Below are 25,161 nucleotides of genomic sequence, written 5' to 3'. Positions count from 1 at the left end.
GTGACCTCTTACAGTAGTTCCCTGGCTCATGGCTCATCTTCTGCCCCCAGAGACACATACTTCTCCCTGCACCTTGGGCTGGTACTTCAAATGCATGTCTGATTATCTCCTCCATTTCTCTAAACTATTTCCAGGATATTCACATTCTCCAGGCCACTGATGACATTACTAAACACAGAAAGATACTGCTTAGAGCTGCCTGTGTCCACCATTTTTGAATCATTTGTTACATTTCACCTAGTTATTTGAAAGATACTTAAGTAGAATAACTGACTAGGCTCAGTGACCAACTAGATGTGACACTTGAGGAGTCAGAAAGAACAAGGGCATTGGCCAAGTTATAGAATAAATGTGTGATGCAAAGAGGGGACAGCCTTGGAATTGGAGGACCTTTTAATTAGCTACTTACATAAATGAATATCTAGCTATTATTTACTGTTTGATTTAACTTTAATGGGCTATCAATAAGCACATGTATTTATGGGTACAAAGTGCTATTTGGATACATGTTAATAACATAGATAGCAAGTCAAGCCTATCAATCATGCCAAGCACATGAGTAACTCAGCGCAAATGCAAAGGACCAAATGGGTGGACACAGGTTTTCCTCAGGGTCAATAAGTATGACAATATTGTGATTTTCAAACCACCAACTAAGATTAAAAATTATATATGTATGATACAAAGTGGCCCTTTAGGAACTGAAGGACCTCTTCTAAAACTTGTGGATCTCTCTTAGGGAAAAAGTCATACATACATAATATACATCATTTGAAACAATGGCATAAGAAAATACAGCCACTCCAAACAGCTCTCTCATCTTTCAAATACTGATACATCAGTCCTGTTGGCTCAGGAGAAAGGAGCAAATACTATTTTTGTAGACAAACTGAGTTTTTTCTCAGCGCTGACCTCTGAGAGTTTACAACTGTCTGGAACTCTAGCTCTAGAGGGCTTGACTTGTCTTTGGCCTCCAAGGATACATGCACTTGTATGCACATGCCAACACACACACACACACACACACACACACACACACACACACACACACACACACACACACACAAATAATAAAATAAAAAAATGTGGGGTTAAGGTATTCAAAGCTGTGTGTGCTTACTCATTCTACTGTCCATCTGTGAACCACATTTCGAGCCCTATTTTGGATCTGCTGTGCATTTCCTTACTGTAGGTAAAAATCACATCAATTAAAAAAAAAACTGTTGTAAATTCATTGATTACCTTTCCAGTCCACATGGTGCTGAGAATGACTTAGAATACTGTCTCGTCCCAAGAGTCTATATATAACACGGACTGCATGAGAGCACAGTTTTCTGCATTTCTCTCTCCCTTCTAAGTACTACTTCTATTAATAATCAGACAAAGTCATAAATTTTCTATTACAACTTACAGGACCCTTCTGAGCCTAGTTTTGATCTATATTTGTACTTTGCTTTTTGAAAAATCTCTCCCTGCTCTACACCTTCAGTTCTCATAAAGTTTACTTAAAAACAAACAAAAACAAATACTCATACTGAAAGAGTCTTGATGACTGAGTTACAGAAAATAAACACAAGTGGTATAATGGAAAATTTAGAGTCAAAGAATAATTATAAAAGTGTCTTACTTTTCCAGTATTGTCTCCGGAAAAAAAGATTTCCTTTACTATGAAGCCTACTAGTAATTTCACGTGCAGACAAGACTCAGTGTACCATTAACAGACAGAGAGGAAGAATAATAGTCCTGTCCTGATTAGAAAACAGAATTTAATCTAGGCTTTCAATAGAGGTACAAATATAGATCAAAACTAGGCTCTCAAGGGTCCTGTAAGTTACAGTAGAAAATTTATCAGATTATTAATGGAAGTAGTCTCTAGAAGGGAAAAAGAAATGCAAAAACAACATGCCATTTTCCTCTTTAAAACTGTTTAGAATCTTATCATTTTTTTACCATTTTGCTACAATTAGAAACAGAAATAATCATAAAAAGGAAATCTACACATGCTACTATAATATGTAAATGTCATATTTTATTTCCAGACAATGGCACACTACAAGTACTCATGTTGTGGGGATGGGGAACACATGGGCGGTGGCAGGCACGCAGAGATCGGAGGACAGGGCCGGTCACTCAGTTGTTCTTTCTACTAGGTGTGTGCTGGTGAGCGAGGTTATCAGCAAGGGCCTTTCCCTCAGGAGCCATCTGTCCCTCCCCTACCTGAACTCCATCTTATGGAAGGCATTATGGGTCGCACCATCGATATTAACTGTGTTTGAAAATCCACTTTAATTTGGTGGTAAAACGTACTCACGCTCAGTTTCCCGGTGCGGTTGTCCTCTTCCCTCATGGCCAGGGCTTTCAGGAAGTTATCGTGCAGGTCCTTACCAGCACTTGTCAGTGTCCTACGGAGACACAGAGCCACAGTCATACCGTAAGGCCACGTACCTGAGACTTTTTTTAAAAAAAGCTTTTGAAACATTCTGAAGTCAATAACGGTGTTCCTTTCGTCTAATTGACAATGTAGTTATAACATGGAGGCCCAATGTACACAATTATCATACTCAGATTTAAATATTTACAGTCATTGAGCTTTATTTCCAAATGCTTGGAACTAGGTTTATAAATAAAATAAAAATCCATATTAAGTCTCAAGCCATGCAAAATTTATTTCATTTCCATGTCCATCTTTTTTTAATCTATGAAAAGTCAACATATTTATACTTCTTGCTTTCAATAAAAAAAGTCTATAATTTGGGTATTATTTATTGGTTGGTTCAATAAAATCAGTATGACAAACATCAATTTTTCACCCATAAATAGAGGTTCTCAAGATAAGAAAGAAAACTACTCTGGTATATTTTTATCTGATAAAAGGAAGTATCAAAAATCCAGAGAGAAATAGATTTTAAAAAATATTCATAAGAAAGATGACTCAAGATAGTAGTTAACCTAGATACCATAGGCTACCAAATTATCCAGAACCAGAACTAGGTTCTATGTTTTTTTCCAGCATTACCAAAGAGGTCAATATAGACATCCCAAGCATTGCGGGCACTGCCTTGCCAAAGCTCTTTGTTTCTCTTTATAACATGACAGTAAGACCTTGTTGCTGAAGATAACAACACATTCTTGTGATACAGAAAACTAGACCACTGACCAGATAATGACCGACCTGCAAGAGGCACCCATGGTGTCACAGTGATGTGATGCAACAACTTTCTAATTGGATTTAAAGCCTTCCATGTGAGATGGGACCCATCCTTGACACTGTTAAAGAGGTCATGAACTTGAGATTAAGTAGGCCACAGGCCTTAGAAAGACCTAAAGAACATAGTGTAACAACAGAATGTCACTTTAAAAGATAGTAAATGGAATCCCAGATCTGTACTCCATCACCCAGGCCAAAAGCGCTCCCTGTATCCATAGAGGCCTAGTATCACCTGGGGCAGCTATATGACACTCCCATGGCCCAATCCCATGCTCGCTTTGTCCCCTGGCAAGCACAGCAGACATGAGGTTGGCCCTGTGCCCTATGGACTCCAACTTCCTGTAATGCCTCTACCTACAATCCTGGAAGACTACAGCTATCAGGGACCATGAGTTCTGCCTGCATCCCTGGAGGCTGCTGCAGCCCTGGCCTATGAACACCAGGGACAACCACATTTCTAAAGACCAGTGTAAGAACACAATCAACAAAAGTAGGGCAATAGCTGGGCATCACCAGAACTCAACTCTCCTGCCATAGCAAGCCCTGAATATCCTAACACAATTGAATTACAAGAAAATGACGTTATATATAGTATTATGAAGATAGATGCTATTGAATAAGAAATAAATAATTTAAAGAAATGAAGGAAAATACAATCAAACAGGTAAAACTTTTACAGCAGTAACAGAACAATAAAATGAAATACCGGAAAATATAATCAATTGGGTAAAGGAAATGAGTTAAAGTACACAACCTGAAAATGGAAATAGAAGCAATAAAGAACATACAAACTTATGAAAACATGGAGATGGAAAACCTAGGAAAAATAATTGGAACTACAGATGCAAACATCACCAACAGAATACAAGAGATGGAAGAGAGAGTCTCAGGAGGATAAGATACAACAGAAGAAACTGATACATCAGTCAAAGAAAATTCCAAATCTAAAAAGTCTCTAACACAAAACAGCCAGACCAAACCTAAGAAAATAGGCATAGAAGAAGGAGATTCCAAGATGAAAGGCCCAGAAAATATCTTAGAAAATCATAGAAGGGAAGTTTCCTGACCTAAAGAACGAGATGGCTATAAACATACAAGAAACTTACAGAACACCAAATAAATTGGACCAGTAAAGAAATTCTTCCACCACATAATAATCAAAACACTACACTTGATCTTAGCCAAAAGGCTGAGAAGTGATATCATCAAAATACCAAATGTACAGAACAAAGAGAAATATTAAAAGCTGCAAGAGGACAAGAAACATAAAGGCAGACCTATCAGAATCGCACTCACTTATTAAGCAGAGAATCTAAAAGCTAGATGGGTCTGGGCAGATGTCTTGCAGACCCTAAGAGACCACGAACATCAGCCCACACTGATAACCAGCAGATTCTCAATCGCCACGAATGGAGAAACCAGGACAAAACCAAATGTAAATAGTATCTTTCACTAATCCTGCCCTACAGGGGGTACAAAAAGGAAACCTCCAGCACAAAGAAAATAACTATACACAAGAAAATACAAGAAATGAGCAATTGCACACCAGCAAAACCAAGAGAATCATAAACACACACACACACACACACACACACACACAATTATCACCAACATCTAAATAACAGGAAATAATAATCATTGCTAATTAGTATCTCTAAACATCAATGGACTCCATTCCCCAATAAAAAGACACAGGCTAACAGAGTGGATCCATAAACAGGATCCACCATTCTGCTGCATACAAGAAACGTATGTCAGCAACAAAGGTAGACATTTCCTCAGAGTAAAGGGCTGGAAAAGGTTTCCAAGTCAATGAACCCCAGAAGCAAGCTGGAGTTGCCATTCTAATGTCCAATAAAATAGACTTTCAACCAAAATTAATCAAAAGAGACAGGGAAAGGCACTATGTACTAGTCAAAGGAAAAATCTACCAAGATGATATCCCAATTCTGAAATCTATGGCCCAAACACAAGGGCACCCACATTTGTAAAAGAAACATTGCTAGACCTTAAATCACACATCAAACCCCACACATTAATTGAGGTAGACTTTCACACCAGACTCTCACCAATCAACAGTTCATCTGGACAAAAACTAAACAGAGAAATAGTGACATTAACAAACGTTATGAATCGAAAGAAGTTAATAGTCATGCACAGAACTCTTCACCCAAACACAAAAGAGCACACTGTGTCTCAGCAGTTCTTGGCCCTTCTCCAAGATTTACCATCACAGAGCCTCAGCAGATACAAGAAAATTACATAATGCCTTGTAGCCTATCAGACCACCACGGATTAAAGCTGGATTTCAACAACAACAGAAACACCGGAAAGTATACGCTCTTTTGGAAACAGAACAACTTTGTACTCAAATGATCTGTGAGTTAGGGAAGAATTAAGGAATGAAATTAAACACGTTCTAGAATTCAGTGAAAATGAAGGTACACATACCTAAATTCATGAGGCATAATGAAGCAGTGCTAAGGGGAAAGTTCACAGCACTGACTCGCTCCATAAAGAAATTAGAGTTCCCAGATCAGCAATTTAAAAGTACACCTGAAAGCTCTAGGAAAAAAAGAAGCAAACACAATCAAGAAGAGTAGATGGCAGGAAATAATTGAAATCAGGGCTGAAATCAATCCATTAGAAACAAAGAAAACAATACAAAGAATCAATGAAACCAATAGTTGGCTCTTTGAGAAAATCAACAAGATAGACAAAAGTTTAGCCAAACTAACTAAAAGAGGGAGAGAGAGAGAGAGACAGTATTCAAATAAATAAAATCAGAAATGAAAAGGAGACATAAACAACAAGGCAGAAATTCAAAGATTCATTGGGTTTTATTTCAAAATCCTGTACTCCACAAAATTGGAAAATTGAAATAGTTGACTTCTAGACAGATACCATTTACCAAAGTTAAATCAAGATCAGGTAAACTATTTTAAAAGCTCCATAACCCCTAAGGAAATAGAATCAGTAACTAAAAGTCTTTCAACCAAAAAGAAGCTCAGGGCCAGATAGTTTTAGTGCGGAATTCTACCAGACTATCACAGAAGACCTAATACAATTCTCCTTAAACTATTCCACAAAATAGAAACAGGAGGAACCTTGTCAAAGTCATTATATGAAGCTACAGTCACCCTGATACCTAAACCACACAAAGACTCAACAAAGAAAGAGAATTACAGACAAAGTTCCCCTATGAACATTGATGCAAAAATAGTCACATCCAAGAACACATCAAAAAACATCATCCTCCATGTTCAACTAGACTTCACCCCGATGCCCCAACATACAAAAATCTACCAATGTAATCTACTATATAAATAAACTGAAAGGAAAAATTCCACATGCCCATCTAATTAGATGCTGAAAAGGCTTTTGACAAACTCCATCACCCTTTCAAGCAAAAAGTCTTAGAAAGAGCAGGGATACAAGGCACATAGTTAAACACAATAAAGGCAATATATAGCAAACCAATATTCGACATCAAATTAGTTGGAGAGAAACAATGCTACTAAAATCAGGGACAGACAAGGCTGCCCACACTCTCCATATCTATTCAATACGGTACTTGAAGTTCTAGTTAGAGCAATAAGGCAATTAAGGAGACCAAGGAGATATAAATTGGAAAGGAAGAAGTCAATGTATTGATATTTGCAGATGATATGATAGTATACATAAGTGACCCAAAAAATTCTACCAAAGAGCTCCTACAGCTGATAAACATGTACAGCAAAATGGCTGGGTAGAAAATTAACTAAAAATAAAAGTATCCCTCCTTTGTACAAAAGATAAATGGGCTGAGAAATCAGGAAACAACACTCTTTACAACAGCCACAAGTAATAGAAAGTATCTTAGTGTAACTCTAACCAAGCTGGTGAAAGACTTGCATGATAAGAACTTCCAGTCTCTGAAGAAAGAAATTTTAGAAGATAACAGAAGATGGAAAGATCTTCCATACTCATGGATTGCCAAGATTAACATAGTGGAAATGACCATCTTACCAAAAGCAATCTACAGATTCAATGCAATTCCCATGAAAATTGTAACACAGTACTTTACAGAACTTGAAGGAGCAATGCTCAACTTCATATGGAAAAACCAGGAATGGTAAAATAATCGTGTACAATCAAAGAACTTCTGGAGCATCCCCTCCTGACCACAAGCTGTACTCTAGAGTGATGATAATAAGAGCTGCGTGATATTGGTACAGAAACAGTCAAGTTGGTCAATGGAATCACATTGAAGACCCAGAAATAAGTCCACACACCTAAGGACACTTGATTTTTGACAAAGCAACCAAAACCATACAATGGAAAAGAGAAAGTATCTTTAACAAATTTGACATCAGCCTACACATAGCCAGACATTAGATGGAGCTTGGGAAGTCCTGTGGAAGAGTTGGGGGAAGGATTGGCGGACCCAGAGAAATAGGAATGCCACAGAGTCAAACAACCTGGAGCTTTGGAAGCTCCCAAAGACTGAACCACCAACGAAAAATCATACATGGGTTGGATCTACTCCCCAGCCCACACATATGTAGCAGACGTGCAGCTTGATCTTCATACAAGTCCCCTGACAACTGGAGCAGAGGCTGTCCATGACTCTATTGCCTGCCTGTGGAATCTGTTCCCCTAACTGATCTGTCCTGTCTGACTTCAGTGGGAGAGCATCTGCCTAGTCCTACAGTGACTTGATGTGGGTGAAACCAAGGGAGGCTTCCCCTCCCTCAAAGGAGAAGGGAAAATGGGAATGGGGAATGGGGAATAGGAAATGTTCTGTGAGGGGGGACTGGCAGGTGAGGTGGGGGCTGCAATCAGTATTTAGATAGATAGATAGATAGATAGATAGATAGATAGATAGATAGATAGATAGATAGATAGATAGATAGATAGATAGATAGACAGACAGACGGACGGACAGACAGAGACAGAGAGAGACAGAGAGGGAAAAGACACTACATGAGATATTGCTAGATCCACAGTTGAGCACACCACTCAACCCTCATCAGAAGTACCATAGATGGGAGATGCACCATTGGAAAACAGGTAGAAAGTAAGAAACTGAACGATCAGCCCCAAAATGGATGTCCAAATCACACCCCTACACTCAAAGCCCAGTGATCTATAGAGGATGGGGGAAGAAGATGGTAAAATCCAGAGGTGGTGCATGACTACAGGGAACAATAGTTTTCCAGACACAATGGGCAGATGCGCATGCTAACTCACGGGTACCATGGCAGCATGCACAAGAGCTGAGTAAGCCAGAAAGAAATCTCACCGTAAAGGAGGAAGTGGCTCCAAGACCCACCTCTGGACAAGAAGCTATTCACAACTCAGTTTCTAAAAGAGGGAAATTCAGTGTTTGTTTTTCAATGTAGTGCTAATTGATATAATAACCGCAAGCCAGGACAGGTCATAAGACTATAGGTATTTGACTCCTTTTCTTTTTTTTTTTTTTTTTTTGCGGCTGTTTAAGACAGAGAAAGAATGTGAAGTTGGATGGGTAGGAATATGAAAAAGAATGTGAGAGTTTGGGGAGGGAAAAATATGATCAAAGTATATTGTATAAAAAGTATCAAGTAATAAATAAAATATTAAAAATAAAAGGACAAAGACCACTGAGGGCTAGAGAGAGTTCAGCTGTTAAGAGGACATTTGCTGCTCTTCCAGAGGACCCAGGTTCAATTCCCAGCACCTATGGAGTGGCTCACAGCCATCTGTAAATCAAGTCCTTGGGTAGTTTGATGCTTTCTGGCCCGCCTTGGCACTAGGCTACACAGAAATACATGCAGTCAAAATACCCATATACAAAAAATAAATTTTTTAAAGTTGTAACAGCACTGAATCAAATAGTAAAAAGTTGAACAATGTTTTATAAAATAATAATTCTGTTTTCACACAGCAATTTTCTGTTTATTCAACAAATCTTTGTATTGTGTTTCTATCTTTAATCAGGAGCTTTATCAGGGCCCAGAGGTCAGTAAAGCACAGTTCTGCTCCTAGCTTGCCTGTGGTCTCATGGAGGTAGGCAGGCATGTAAACACAGCAGTGACAACTCTCGGTAGAAATACGGAGAGAGCATCAGAGAAGTTCATGAGAAAATATTCTATCCTATGAAGGAAGATAATTTATACTCAAAGTCGTTATGCTTAACCTGGAAGCTGAAAGATAAGCCTATTAGTCATTGCGGGTGGTGGTCCGGGAAGAAAATACGTATAATTTCAAAGGCAAAAGGAATACAGGGGTCAGTTTTTAAGGTAACTTCGGGTAATACCAGGGCAGTCAGAAAGTAAATGCAAAAAAAGGAAGGGGAAACTACATGACAATAATAAATGATAGCAGTTTTGAAAACTTGTAAGGATGTCCTGAAACCCAGCACAAGCTTCACTCAAAGAAGGCTTCTGTCCTTCACACAAAGAAATAAGATAATTTGTGTTTTAGAAAGAATATTCAGCAGGGATTCACAAGAGACGTGTTACAGGTCCAGTGGGAGAGAAGCGGCATTGGCTGTAAGGCAGGGAAAGGTAAGCGGGAAAGGATGGGTTCCTGAGTGAGTTTAATAGATATGCTGGGACCTGTGAGACTGACTGGCAAGTGGGTAAAGGCATCTGTAACAATAGCCTGTAGCCAAGCCGGAGGACCTGAGTTCAATCTCCGGGACTCACAGAATGGAAGGGAAAAAATAGCTCCCAGAGCTGTCTTCTCACCTATACACTTTGGTGGTAACACAGTAACACACACACACACACACACACACACACACACACACACACACACACACACACACAGGGGTAAAAAAAATTGCAAGAACCCGAGGGTCAAGGAGTTTGCAGTGAGGCTGTCAGGAAGTAATATGAAAAGCTACACCCATATTGTGTCACCAATGAGACTGTCCAAACGTGATTTGAACAAGGACAAATGTAGCAGAATAAAAAGTAATGACAGAGCACTGGGAACTGTCTGAGAAGCCTCTCCAGTTACTCTTGCAAGTTCATCAGCCAGAGCTCACCAGGTCTTTTTACCGAAACAAACCAGCCAACCTCAGTGGGTCCAATTATAAGAAAATTTTCTAAGAACACTGCAACTACCTCCACTTTTCCTTTGAATTTCTAATACTGGCACTCTATTAAATCGGTTTTAATTTAACTCATTAGAATCTGGAACTATTACTCATAAATAAAATATATAATCAGTAAAATGGTTGTCCGTTTAAGATACTCCACACTGACTTCACAGTGCTTGGGCTAATAAATCCCACCATGATGTCCGCGGGTCTCATTCCTCTCCCATGCTGATGAGCGTTTATTTGTTGCTATTTGTCTTCCTTCTGAGCTTTTCTGACAAGGACGATGGAACCTCAGTGTGGGTTTAATTTTCACATCAAGATGGCTCAGGATGTTAAAAAGGTTCTCTATGCTTAGTTTCCACTTATAAATCATCATTTTAGAACTGTCTGCACATTTAATCAAACTAGTAGAGGAAAGAGGAGGAGGGTGGAAACAGAGTACAGTCTAGGGAATAAATGTTGTCAGGATACACAATGCACTAGAAAAATAAAATTCTTTATGAAACCTAGCACTGTGTAAAATAAATATATACCAATAGGAAAATTTAAATTAACAAAGGAATGGATTCCATTACTGCCCAGAAACATTCCCGAGTTCCCAGACTTCCATATGGTAAATCTAATAATCCTTCCTTTTGTTACTTCTTTGTCATATCTTGTTTAATTGTAAACCCTCAGATTTTCACATGTCATTTTAAAGTACAGTTTGATCACCGATCTAAGTCCTACAACACAGCATATAAAATCATTACCAGTTTCACGTGCACTGTTCAAGGTTATTTTTATAGGATATAGTTGAAACAGATATTGTTGTAATATGAAAATATCATATTTATACAATATATTTATGTTTATATAATGTATTATATTCATAATACTTTAGGGAAAATTATTCACTTGATTACACATTTTGCAACTGTGGTGGTTTGAACAGGAATGGCCCCCACAGACTTCAGTGTCAGTGTTTGGCCCAGAGGAGGATCAACCTTGTTTGAGGAGGCGTGGCCTCAGGGGAGGAAGTCTGTCACTGTGGAGGAGAACCCCAAGGTTTCGTACACTCAAGCTAAGTCTAGTATGGCGGTCTTCTGCCACTGTGTGCGGCTCCTTCTCGAGCACATGTCTGCCTGGACACTGCCATGCTGTTCTGCCTTGATGACAATGATGAACCATCTAAACTGTAAGCCAGGCCCAGTTAATGTTTTCCCTTTGTAATCATTGTGTGGTCATGGTGTCCCTGCAGAGCAATAAAGCCCTAGACAGCAACTATTTTGTGTTTTTCTCCCCCCGTTGGACCATTTCATTTTATGTGAATGAAAAGAATGACCTGCGTTATGTATGTCCAGGTTTATGAGACACAAAAATGTAGAGAAGATCTGTAGAACAGGGTACCTACCATTCAGGGACATGTTGGAATAACTAGAAACTACTAAAGGAAAACGAGAGAGAGAGGAGTGGGGTTTTGGGTACCATGACATCAACACAGCCTGGACTGATCCCATCTGGACTAAAAAGAATGTATAGCATCTTTTTTTTTTTCTTTTTTTTTCTTTTTTTTTTATTATTAACTTGAGTATTTCTTATATACATTTCGAGTGTTATTCCCTTTCCGGGTTTCCGGGCAAACATCCCCCTCCCCCCTCCCCATCCTTATGGGTGTTCCCCTCCCAACCCTCCCCCCCTTGCTTCCCTCTCCCCAACAGTCTAGTTCACTGGGGGTTCAGTCTTAGCAGGACCCAGGGCTTCCCCTTCCACTGGTGCTCTTACTAGGATATTCATTGCTACCTATGAGGTCAGAGTCCAGGGTCAGTCCATGTATAGTCTTTGGGTAGTGGCTTAGTCCCTGGAAGCTCTGTTTGGTTGGCATTGCTGTACATATGGGGTCTCGAGCTCCTTCAAGCTCTTCCAGTTCTTTCTCTGATTCCTTCAACGGGGTCCTGTTCTCAGTTCAGTGGTTTCCTGCTGGCATCGCCTCTGTATTTGCTGTATTCTGGCTGTGTCTCTCAGGGCGATATGCATTCACTTTTTGATCATCCATCTTGAGTTTCATTTGTTCTAGGCATCTAGGGTAATTCAAGCATTTGGGCTAATAGCCACTTATCAATGAGTACATACCATGTATGTCTTTCTGTGATTAGGTTAGCTCACTCAGGATGATATTTTCCAGTTCCAACCATTTGCCTCACAATTTCATAAAGTCATTGTTTTTGATAGCTGAGTAATATTCCATTGTGTAGATGTACCACATTTTCTGTATCCATTCCTCTGTTGAAGGGCATCTGGGTTCTTTCCAGCTTCTGGCTATTATAAATAAGGCTCACGATGAACATAGTGGAGCACGTGTCTTTTTTTATATGTTGGGGCATCTTTTGGGTATATGCCCAGGAGAGGTATAGCTGGATCCTCAGGCAGTTCAATGTCCAATTTTCTGAGGAACCTCCAGACTGATTTCCAGAATGGTTGTACCAGTCTGCAACCCCACCAACATTGGAGGAGTGTTCCCCTTTCTCCACATCCTCGCCAGCATTTGCTGTCACCTGAGTTTTTGATCTTAGCCATTCTCACTGGTGTGAGGTGAAATCTCAGGGTTGTTTTGATTTGCATTTCCCTTATGACTAACGATGTTGAACATTTCTTTAGGTGTTTCTCGGCCATTCCGTATTCCTCAGCTGTGAATTCTTTGTTTAGCTCTGAACCCCATTTTTTAATATGTATAGCATCTTTTATGTAATGTCAATTTTGCTTTGCTCTTTTTATTAATTCTGTGGTGTTTTCATACAATGTATTTTGATTATATTCACCCTACCCTCCCAGCTCTCTCTCACCTTCCTACCCACCTCCCAACATCTCATCCTTCTTAAAAAGTTCTACCTTTATCCCAGAGATCTCCCAATTGATTCAGCAATGTCCATTGCTTCTGGCTGCTTCCCAGAATTGGTGGTAAAAACCCACTGTCAAAGACACTGGGGTCACTGAGCATGGATAAATCAAGTCAGTACTGACCAAGAAGCTTCCTCCCTGGTGACTAGCTTCCATAGCAGTACAAGTTATGAGGCAGGCTGCTGAGGGGACAGTGTCTTCAACTGTCTTAACCATCTACAATCTCTGTGAACTACAAAACAACCAGTGTGACAAATGGTGACAGATGGCCACTGGTGAAAAATGGCCATCAATGTTACCTATTAATTCACTACCTGAAAAGCCTTACCTATTTGAAACAAAGGTATCTGGTGATTGGTTGGGAGATCAAACTGAACTTTAAACTCATATTTAGTGTTAATATTTTAAAGATTTCCCAGGAAAGTGTTGTTTAACAGTTTAACTTATTTTTGACAGCCTACAGTTAACCATCTTAAGAGGAAGCATGAGATAATGGAAAATAAACTGAAATATCACATGGGCTAGCAATCTTTAATGTCTATTCCTCTTCCAATTTAGTCAAGTCACCACATGTTCCTAACCTGGGTTCATGGTAGGCTAATAATCTCTAAGCCCCTTCAACCTATAAAACTTGGGAAAACAGGCATACAATATTAGCAGGCAGAATTGATGCATAGTGCATTACAGGGGGAAAATAAGGGTCTACAGTTACAATGCTGTACACAGAAGAGAAAAAGATTACATAGCAAACGGTTCCAACCCCATCCTGAAGGCTGAGAGACTGCAACTCCTCATCAAGAACAAAAACGCAGCATGGAGAGAGGGTTTCTAAGACCTTAACACACACCACACTTAAATACCTAGTGTTTTTTTAAACAGTCAGTGACCTGAGAAACTTCGCTTAAATAAATATTACAAAAGAATTTACTTCCTCAAGAAGTGGGTATGTTACAAAACCTTAGGGTTGAGTTTTATAAAGGTAAATACCGCATTTCTGTTTACACGCCACACTGCACGCTCAAATGGCCTGAAAGCTATATGCGGATGAGTTAATTTTTACCGACTGTGCTTAATCATTAGCTAAAGGCATTTATATAATCTGGCGTGAGTGACTATAAACATATTTTTAATCCTCAACAACTAGGCTACTGGTTATAAAGCTTAAGCGTTGTTTACATGTCATATCTCAGATACACACATAACGAGCTCTTGGAGAAGAATAAGTAACGAAAGGAACAAGTATGGAAAAATAAAGAAGAAACTCGCTTTGGAGAGCTGATTGCTGAAACAGTTTTACCAAGTGTGACTATTTTATTAGCTGTCTTATGATATGTAAAACTTGGAGTGTTATAATAAGCAAACTTAGATTAACTATTGAGATGTATTTCCATACAAAGGTCCTAAAAATCATTAAATCAGACCTGGTGACCAGTCTGTTCGAATAGGAGTATTTTTAGCTGTTGAGTACTGTTCCTAACACCATCAGTTATTCACAAGTCAAGGCTTAAAGAAGACATACTCCAGGCTGGAGAGATGGCTCAGCCATTAAAGGCTAGGCTCACAACCAAACATATAAGACGACATACTCCTTTTCCTAACAGATGAAATGAGACTTAATACATTTGGGTAACTTGGTCATCCTTTGACATTCATCTTTAAACCTGTATCTCTCTGATGAAGCATGACTCTGGTATACTGTTATCTCCCATTCTCTTACACAAGAGAAACAAAGAGTCCACTGGAAGAGACCAGTTCTGTTGCAGAGCAGAAGTGCTAAGGTATGCAGAACTAACCTTTAGGTCTACGTGGAAACTTAGTCGTAATAATCATTCCAGTCGAATGGGGTCTGTGATTTACTACTTTGTCCAGAGGAGGTTTGATCGGTTTTAAGCCTACATTTATAATTTCTCATTCGATAGCATTTACTTGAATATAGAATCAAACCTCTCTATACTTCAGATTCTTAAAATTGAATAGAGAGTAATTTTAAAATAATAGATGAGTAAAAGTGTACTGTAAAAATTTGTCTCTCTTTTTTTTAATTAGCAAACTTGGACTGGAGAGACGAGTGGTGCATAAAGTGAGCTGCTCAGACAGCTTGAGAACCCAAGTTTGGATTTCAGGATCTGTTTGAAAAGCTGGGCCTCCCATGTCTGAAACCCCAGGACTGTTTTATCGTTATTATACCACAAAATAGAACACTACAACTAATTATAGATATCCACATGCACGAGGTACTACACATAATCTGGAGATGTGTGCATTGTAGGTAAAGCACCCAGTCCTGCGAGTTTGCTTTGCCACTGTCAGGAGCTCAGTAGGAAACTGAGTATGGAAAGGGTTTAAGACAGAGAAAGAAAGAGGATACCAGCAGTCTCAATTGCAACTGTATGAGACACATTTTCCTTTATCCTAGCTAGCTCCCAAATAAACAAGAAAGAGACTATAACATTTACGTAATCAAGTCTTCAGCACAGTATCTGAGCAGTTATTAATTGATTCTAATCCTCTGAGCTAATTTGGCTACCTCCTAGCCCACATCCCCAAGCTACCTGCATTGATCTCATGCTCTCTTCCCTATGTGTGTTCTCCTGGTGTCCCTTGGACCATCTCCAAATGAATAGCATGTCTCCCTGCCCCCCTCTCTCCCCCTCCCTCCCTCCTCCCCTGGCTGGGATCAGTTCAGTCCTTTTCTCTCAGCTGCGCAGTCACTGGCTCATCAGCTTTTATGGACAAGCCAGAGAATAATGGGGAGCAATGCTTACACACACTGAGAGGGGAGCTTCTTAGACTAAGCATTACAGTGCCATGTCCGGATCGCAACCAGATATGGGCACAGAGAAATCAGCATTTGAAGAACACAAGGATAATCTTGACAGAGTGTCCAATAACATTATGTCCACAAATGAGTTATGAGAGAGCATTGGGATGGTAGAAACACAGAAACAAGCCATAGGAAGGAGACCTTACTGTTCCCATCCGGAAAACATGAAGAGGTTGGAGTGACGTTACCCAACCTATAGCCTCAGCTATAGACCTGTCCATCATGACTGGCAACACATGGCTGCCTGTTTCTCACCATACAGCAACTTTCCCTCCTCTCCTGTCTTCTATCCTGAAGGAAGAGGCAGGGCTCAGCAATCTGACTACAGAGACAAGACCTTTCCTCCTGAGTCAGAATTAGTCTCTGGGCATTGTAAACCACTGACAAGTTATAGTTTTATATCTTTGCCTGCCCTCAGCCATAGTCGGATTCTTCTAGACTCTAGATTGTTTTCTCCCATATCCCAAAAATTGTAGGTACCGCCGCTTATGAGAGGAGCTTCTCTTTACAGCAAATGAGGACCACGCAGAATCACACCAGACGCAGTGCAGTAACTGACAGATCATGCGAGATCAGTCCTGATGGATAAATCTACAGGATAGCTCCTGCATTTGTGGCTATGAGGACATTGGGACAGAAGAGGGTGGACTGACCATACTAGGCAGAATATCAGGAAGACTGTTGTGAAACAGTATCTTCTAGAAATGGCTGCATGAACATGAACAGAGCACTAGCAGCGTCAATGGACATGTTACCATGGAAGGGAAAATGTTGTCAGGTCTCACCCCTAGACAAGGAACCGCAGGCTGAGGGGAGGGTCGCTCAGAGAGGCTGAGGACAAAAAGCAAGGGAGAAAGTGGTATAATTCTATTTCAATTAAAAGCACATTAAAAAAATAAAACTATATTCACTTCAAAATCCTGATCCTGGTAAATAATTCCTTTCTTTCTGACCTTCCTCTTTTTTCACTATTTTTTTTTATGGACACACGAATCCCTAAAAACTGTATGTTATGCTGTTACCTGACGTACAATGAATGTTGCTTAAATTACTACTACAATATGCTGCCAGTCTGTGTACCGGGAGCTAATCTCAGAAATTTGTGGGGTTGAGACACGAACTCTCAGATGATCGATCCTTCTTGAAATAACTTGGGCACTTTACTCCTTCTGGATAGGATGTTATAAACATTTTGGGGTTGGTTGGAGTCTAAAGGCTTTCTATTGGGTTGGTCTGAGAAGTTAGGGGATGCCTTATCTTCGTGTAGAAGGACTTCAGGTGTTGTCCCTCTGTGACTGATTGTGACAGTCCTCTCCATGGGGTGTCGAGGTCACATGTTCCAGGACAGGAACATGGTCAGGAGTAGATTTAAGCACCTACCATTCTCAATTATGAGAACTGGGGTTCCTGAATCTGCTGGACTTTACCAGATTTTCTGTCAGGTGGCATGGTCCACTGCCCCACAATATATTTTAGAAAACATATATCAATTAATTCTACAATGGATGTTAGAAAGGAAATACTAATACAGTCAGAAAAAATAAACACTGGAAATGTTTGCATTTAAATTAACTGTTTACTTTAAAATTTTACAGTTGTTGCAACTGTTTTTGTTTGTTTTCATGGAAAGGAACATAGAACTGATTCTGCGAAACAGTGTGATGTTTCTACTGTTAATATGGGAGGTAGAATAATAGATGGACTTGATATTGTGCTTCATTAAATTCTAGTAATAAATTACTCAAGCCCAAGTTTACATTTTATATGAGCTTCAAAATCACTCGAATGGAATGCCTCTGCACCATCAAATGTAGGACCACTGTCAGCGGTTAAATTCTTCTGCCTTGACCTACTGAGCTGGAAAACGTTAATTCACAAAGATGCTTAAAGTTTAATTTTTAAAAGATTTGTGGGACAGTCTTTTATTATTTTGGACTTTTACATCCAAGCCTTTAAAGCTCGCTCAGAGGCTGACACTGGTAGCTCCTGCAGAGGATGTGGGTTTGAGTCTTGGCACCCATGTGGTGGCCCACGGCCATCCACGTCAGGGGATCTGTGAACATGTGCAGAGCACACATGTGTATATGCACCATGTGCTCTGTGCACTCTCTGTGTTAGTTTTGTTTGCTACTTTTTGTCTGGCTGGTTTTATTTATTTATTTTTTTGCCGAGGGGGGGGAGGGAAGCGAAGTTGTGTGGGTAGGGATGTTGGGAGTATCTGGAGAAGTTGAGGAGGAAGAATATGCTCAAACTGTATGAGAAAATAAAAAGAAATCTTAAAAAAATTAAAATGCAATTTGTTTTTTCTTTTATCCTTTTGTTTATTCTTTTCCAAACAAGAACACCCTGACCATAATTTTCCCTCCCTTGGCTCCTCCCAGTAACCCTCATATCTCACCTTTCTCCAAGATCTACTGCTTTTCATTTTCCTTTCAGAAAAGAGCACCTCCCCAATCCCCAGGAATATCAACCCAACACAGCCTAACAAGATCCAGTAAAACTAGACAGAGATCCTCGTGTCAGGTGGACAAGGCAATCCAGTCAGTAGGAGGAAAATAGTATCAAGATCAAGCAAAGTAGTCAGACACCCCCACTCCCACTGTGCAGAGTCCCCCAAACACTCCAAGATAAACAACCAACGCACATTTGCAGAGGACCTAGTACAGACCCACGCAGGATCATCATGGGCGCTTCGGTCTCTGTGAGCTCCTGTGCTTAGTTGGTTCGTCGGGATGTGTTTTCCTAGTATCCTCGACCCCTCTGGCTCCTACAGTTCTTCCACTGCCTTTTCCTCGATGTTCCCCAAGCTCCACCTAATGTTAGGCTGTGGGTCTCTGCATCTGCGCAGATCAGCTGCATTTTCTCCATTTTCATTGGAGGAAACATCTCTGATGACATCTGGGTTAGGCACTAATCTATGTAGCCAAAGACCATTAGGGATCATTTCATCGACTTCATTTTCTTTTGGTTTTTACCCCAGGTCTCTGAACCATCCGGCTTCCAGTTCCTAGCCATCCAGGCAGTGTTAGGCATGGGCTCCCTCTTGTGCGTTGGGCTTCAAGTGAGGTCAGCCATTGGTTTGCCACCCCACAAGCTCTGAACCACCATGTCTCAGCACATCTTGCTGAGAGAAAGCTTAGAGGTTAAAAATATAATTTTTATATCAACATCCCTGCCTTGAAAGTTTCCGAGTTATTTGCTGCATTAGAAAATAATGAATTTATTAAAAAAGCAAATGCAGTAACATTTTAAATACAAACCTTTCACTGCCTAAATAAAAATGTATATTACATTTCATAGACTCTGATTTACATTATATTAAAACACTATGAACTTTATAAACACTGTAAGATATATTTTTCATATTCTAACAGAAAAATACTGCTTTATTTTACTAAAACTTAAGTAATTTTTACAAGCATACATTTATGCATGTGTGTCAAATAATACATTTATATATGTACTCAGTATGTTCATATTGAAATAGCACTTTAATCCAAAAGATTGAATATTAGTTTAATAAAAAATTACACCCTTAGCCTCTAAAGGAGTGTTTTTCTTAAAGCCCTAAGAGAAGCAGAATGAAGGAAGCAAACTGTGATAGATTTCTTGGGGTTTTGTTGTTGATCTTTTTTTTTTTTTTCAGAAGCACTCTGGTAGCTTTTCTTTTAATATAATATACTTAACATAATGTGCTGTAAGAGTTGTATCAGAACTGTTATGATATGTCCTATGATCTCCGTCTAGCTTCCACAAATCATAAATCCTGTACTGAAGTAAGTTTTAGATTCGTTTATTAGTAATAAATAAAAAGAGTCAACCTTCCACTGGGAAGGAAAATGCCTCTTTTTCCTATGCCTCTCAGTGTAGGCAGGATCAAATGAACATGGTAACTTCTGACATCTCAGAGAAACAGTCGACTGCAGGACACTCAGGGATGAGGGGTGTTAATGTGCTCACTACACAGCTGTTTCTCTTCACTAAGAAAACTCAAACGAGAGTCTGAAGATCTATGGATCTGGGGGAGAACTGTCATCAACTCACAGTAGCTGTGATTACCTACATGACTGGGTCCTTCCCTCTGTTGGGGAAAGGAAGGGTGGGTTTCAGGGATGCCACTCCTACCACAATGAATGAGAAAGGGACAGACATTTTCTTCAGTGGTAAATCAACCAGAATGGTTCCCAAGCTCCTGTAAACTGCCTAATTAAGCTTGATAGGTCACAAGAGACAAGAGGAGAAGATATAATAGATATTATAAGATATTAGAAGATATTAGAAGGCTGGTTAGTTGGGAATCGGTAGGGGAGAGACTGTGCATAAAAGGAGGGCAATGATCAAGGAACATTCTGTACATATACGAAAACGTCATGGCATTTGTTTTATGCAAATGCAACCTAGTAATGTTTTAAAACAAAGCCTGCTCTATGATGATCTTTTACTCTGTTACTTTAGTAAAAGTTATTTTTAGACCATGGAACACGAGGAACGATAAGACCAATTCAGGGGTAAGAATGATCAGAGAACATTGCATACATTATGGAGATGTCATAGCAAAATCCATCACTTTTGTAAAATTAAAATAAGGTAATAAAACAAATAGAATTTTTAAAAAAATTAAAATTGAAGCTTGGGTTGTAAATCTGGTATCTTACTCCAAGGCATGGAGTAAGGTAAAATATCAATGAAATAGAACTGGGCACAGTGTCAGATGCCTATCATCACCCAGCTGGGAGCCCGAGGCAGGAACGTAGAGAGTTCAAGGCCTTCTAAGGCTTCATCATGAGCCCGTGTCTCAACAAAACAAAAGGAGGGATGGGGCAGATAAAGACAGAGATGGCAGCATGCCACAGAATCCTCAGCAAAGTCACGAAGGAGAGCTTCAGCTAAAGACAGACAATAAGAAGTAGGTACTCCCCAAGAGGGTAATAGAACATCCCGTCCCACCTGGCCACTACACACAGAAACCTGTGGAAGATGTGGCCTCCCTGCAAACTGGGTTCAATAGTAAACTTGTTCAAGTTTTGTTCAACTCTCTGTAAAGTTGCCTTTCGTAGTAACAAAAATTTTCCCTGTTTCATTAATGTCTTTTGTCTCTACAGGTTTTACACTATTCTGTGTCATTCAACTACTTAGGAGATGTATTAGAAGAAATACTCAGAAGCTATACATGACATCTAGATAATAAAACGAACCACTGTTTTCCAATAAAGAACACTACAGCTCATGCTATTCCAGTAAGAATTCCGTCTGGTTTGGTCAGGGCGAGATACACAGTCACATCTGTACCACGAAAATATGTAAAGGTCAGGACAAGGAAAGAAATATTTTTCTTTTTCTTTGTATAATGTTTGCTTTCTAGAACTTAACAAATATGAATAGTGAAAAATAATTACGAATTAATTATTTACATACCAAGTGCTGCCCCTCCCTGTCCACCCCCCACAGGACTCCTCCCCCTCTTCCCCTGCCCTTTGTCTCAGATCAGGTGCCCCACCCCAGAAATCCCCCTTCCTGGGGCATCAAGTCTCTACAGAATATTTCCACTTTATGGCTCTGTGCTCTTCGGTAAAATTAAGGTCTATTCAATTTTCAAACAGGTATGAAGCTCAGTTAAGTAGCACAGGATTTCTGACCTAAAGCAGTGATGTATAGTACTATTTAATAAATGACACTCCATACAGAATCCACTCCTTATGCTGTATCAGGAAGAAACCCAGTTTCTATTCTTTGGCTAGTTGTATCTAGATACTTCCTTGAATGCTAAAAATAATTTTCGTCTTAATCAAATAAATAATTTGAAAGTATTAATGGTCATCTACATTACTCATACACAAAATAAAGCATAAGACATAAGAAGAAATCTTAGCTTTATCATTAGAGGTGCCATACATATAAAATGCACTTCATGGGGGAAAGCCTAGTTAATTTTTGCAATGCAATGTTGTTTCTATAGTTGGTAATTTTTGTGGCTAATTATTTATACTTAGAACATATATGAGTTATGAATATCAATGTATATGTCATTGTAATGAGTATATTTTAGTTATGTGTTCTCTATCTTCCCATTATATATTTTATATCTCAATTAAAGAGCAGAAGTGTATGATCCTTTAAAATAAAAACTGGGATTAGGGAATTATTTTTAAAGCATGATTTTAATCTTTTTATTTTTCTGGACATTTTTAGAAGGTTGTCCATTAAGGCCTTTACTATAAATTTTTTATTATAACCTATATAATCTAATGTTTGGGAAATGCCTTTGTACAGGCCTTAATACCACATATTTTATTGTTGAGTAAAATGAATAGGTAACAGGAAAAAATGCACTTACTGTTTGAGATCTGAAACCCTACAGAGTACGTGATTGAAAAAGTATTTCTGTTGTTCATACACTTCAGCTGAGGTTCCTATCAGGGTTTTGCCTTACACTGAGAGTCCACACCTGATCAAATATTAGCAGGAATCTTTCAGGGAACAGAGCTACCAGCAGCAGGGCTCATGCCCCTTGGCCAGCATTAACGATATAGTTTTTAAGGGTTTTGTTATTTAAGTAGCTTTCTATTAAGGCTGATACTTCTAGAAAGAGGAAAGGCAAGGTACCTGAGAGCATTTAGTGTGTGTGTTCACGGCAGAGTTTGCAGTGAATGGAAAGGTGGGGTTTGTTCTTCACATCTCATATCTGAACACTTATGTATGTGTTGGTGAGAATGCTTGTGAGTTCAGTTGCACTATTAAACATTTGGTATTTTTCAGACACTTAGTGTCTCCCTGAATAATATGGAAGGTTATGAAAAATGTGGCTATTAAGGTAAGAATAGGGGAGATGGAAAGGGAGCAGAACTGGATTCAAGCTGTGACATCATTTCAGAAGCAAGAGCGGGAGCAGATTACTCCTAAGCCCAGTCAAAGAACACAGACATCTGAGCACAGAGATCTGACCAACGTCTCAGCATGTGTAAGTTACTCCTCTCAAACCTGCCAAGTATACTAAACAATGGTATATTAATGTAGGAAAGAGGAATTAAAGAGTTAAATATGGTGACCTGGGTCCAGCAAATTCAACCAAACCACAGAGAGGATTCTGAACATAATTCCAGTCAAGATATATTATATATGAATGAATGCATACTAGATGTAATGCTATTGTGGTGTTTTATTGATCATCTCATATGCAGACATTCTTAGTGCAGATTAAGAGTTCACCAAATAATTTTTGAATAGATCAAAGAACTATAGCAACAGGCTGACTGGAGCAGCACTGTGTGAAAAGTAAAACCAGATATTTATTTCTGTGATTATATATGCTAATTATGATCATAACTCACACAGAAGTTGTATATAATATGAAAGCTGATTATCTAGTGATCTGATAAACTATTTGAATTGAGACTGTGAGAAGCCCACTAAAAACCTAAAAATAATATGATTTCACTTTTACACTCCAGAAGTCCATAATATAGACTAGCAAGTTAAAGGCACTGAAAAACTTTGCCTTGATTTTATTTAAGCTGTGCTTTAGAAATTTGATTATAGAATCACTCTTTATATTTTCAAAGAGTGTCCATTAATACATGTGTTCGAAGACTACTCTTAGAGACACCATCATAAAGATTAAAACAGTTTAATCCATAAGGTCTTCTCTTTTGCCCTTCACTGAGCCTTGGGAAAGTAGTCTCTTCATATGTAATGACGTGTGTGAAGCCATTTGATTCCTCTGTCTTCGCTACTATTGTAAATGCAAAGCCCAGGAATCATCTATGTTCGACTCTAGCACCCCTTTAGTGTATGTGTCCCCTTCTACTCCTTGAGCGATTCTCCTCAGTGAAGCCAGAATCCACTAAATATGTGTGTATGCATGCATGCACCTGTGTGACTATGGATGTGTGGAGGTGTGTTATTTAATCTTCTTAAAAAATTTAACTTAGAATAAAATATAAAAGCATAAATATGTACTACCCAACTATGACTGAGGACAGTTCTAAAGTCTATAGTCACTTCCTACTGCAAGTCTCCCTATGAGCTGACTTTTTGGTAGAAAAAAAAAAGTTCAGAATTCTTTCCCACCCCTTCCCTTTCTCTTCCTTCCTCTGCCTTCCTCTTCCCCTTCTTCTTCTTGTTCTCCCCCTCCCCCTCTCTAGGTCCTGTTTATCTATAATTGCATGTCATGGCCTCAGAGAACTCTTGGTGGTCACCATTCCACGTCAGGTTGCGTGGTACACCATTGTGAAATTTCAGAGGAAAGAGTGAACAGAGCACCTCAGGATGACACTACATGTTTTGCTATAGAAGATAGTAATGCCAGTTGGCAAGTGAATCGAGCAAAGTAGTAGACTCCTGCCTTAGACCCACGGACTCACAGAGGAGAGAGGGACATGAAGACCCTCCATAGACTCAGACTCACAGAGGAGAGAGGGGACATGAAGTCCTCCATAGACTCACAGAGGAGAGAGGGACATGAAGACCCTCCATAGACTCAGACTCACAGAGGAGAGAGGGGCTTGAAGACCCTCCATAGACTCAGACTCACAGAGGAGAGAGGGACATGAAGACCGTCCATAGGCTCACTGGGATGAGAGAACCAGAGTGGAACTGCCCTTCCTGTTTGGCAAGTTCCATAATCAGTCGTGAAGACAGACATTTTAGAAGCTGGTTTCTGCTTTATGCACCTTCTGACCCTGCCTATGGATGCACCATCTGTCCCTGATTTCCTATCTGTCCTTGGCTATGGCTCAGCAGTGGTCAAGTACCATGATAACAGGCAAGTAACTTGGAGTTCCCATCTCATGACACGAGTGTTCCCATAAACTCTAGAAGAGACTTTTTATTTTTTCTCATATGTGCTAATTTTGTGTTTTTATTATTAAATATCTATTAGCCTAAGTTAAATCTAGTAAAAGCAAGAATTTTATCGTGCTTCACAGCATACATGCTGAATAGCAGGACATTTCAATATGTTTTGGGAAACTTACTGTTTCAGTTACTGCAATAGACATTAAAGATAGACATATGATACCATGCAGGCCCTGGACTAATAGAGTCAAAGGCACACTGGGGAACAAGGAACACTGGACGGACTCCTAGTGAAACGTTTCCCAAATGGCTGTGAGGTGGACTCAGTCCCAAGTACATCTACAGAAAATGGTGTCTAACACTATACCAAACTAATTCATGGTTCTT

At 39.4% G+C, this 25,161-nt stretch overlaps 1 protein-coding gene and 1 pseudogene across 1 annotated transcript in view; both read right to left on the bottom strand.

Moving 5' to 3' along the window:
- Positions 1–25,161, bottom strand: part of Cfap299 (cilia and flagella associated protein 299) — a 177,588-nt gene that overhangs the window by 7,188 nt on the left and 145,239 nt on the right. Inside the window, 1 exon segment of the mRNA XM_032916784.1 lies at positions 2,308–2,402. Within this exon segment, the coding sequence (XP_032772675.1) occupies positions 2,308–2,402 (95 nt within the window).
- LOC116913030 lies at positions 4,261–4,409 on the bottom strand (annotated as a pseudogene).

Source organism: Rattus rattus, chromosome 11 (assembly GCF_011064425.1).
Source record: "Rattus rattus isolate New Zealand chromosome 11, Rrattus_CSIRO_v1, whole genome shotgun sequence".
NCBI classification, from domain to species: Eukaryota; Metazoa; Chordata; class Mammalia; order Rodentia; family Muridae; genus Rattus; species Rattus rattus.
The sequence above is the reverse complement of the archived record's forward strand: the minus strand, read 5'-3'. Positions and strand labels throughout refer to the sequence as shown.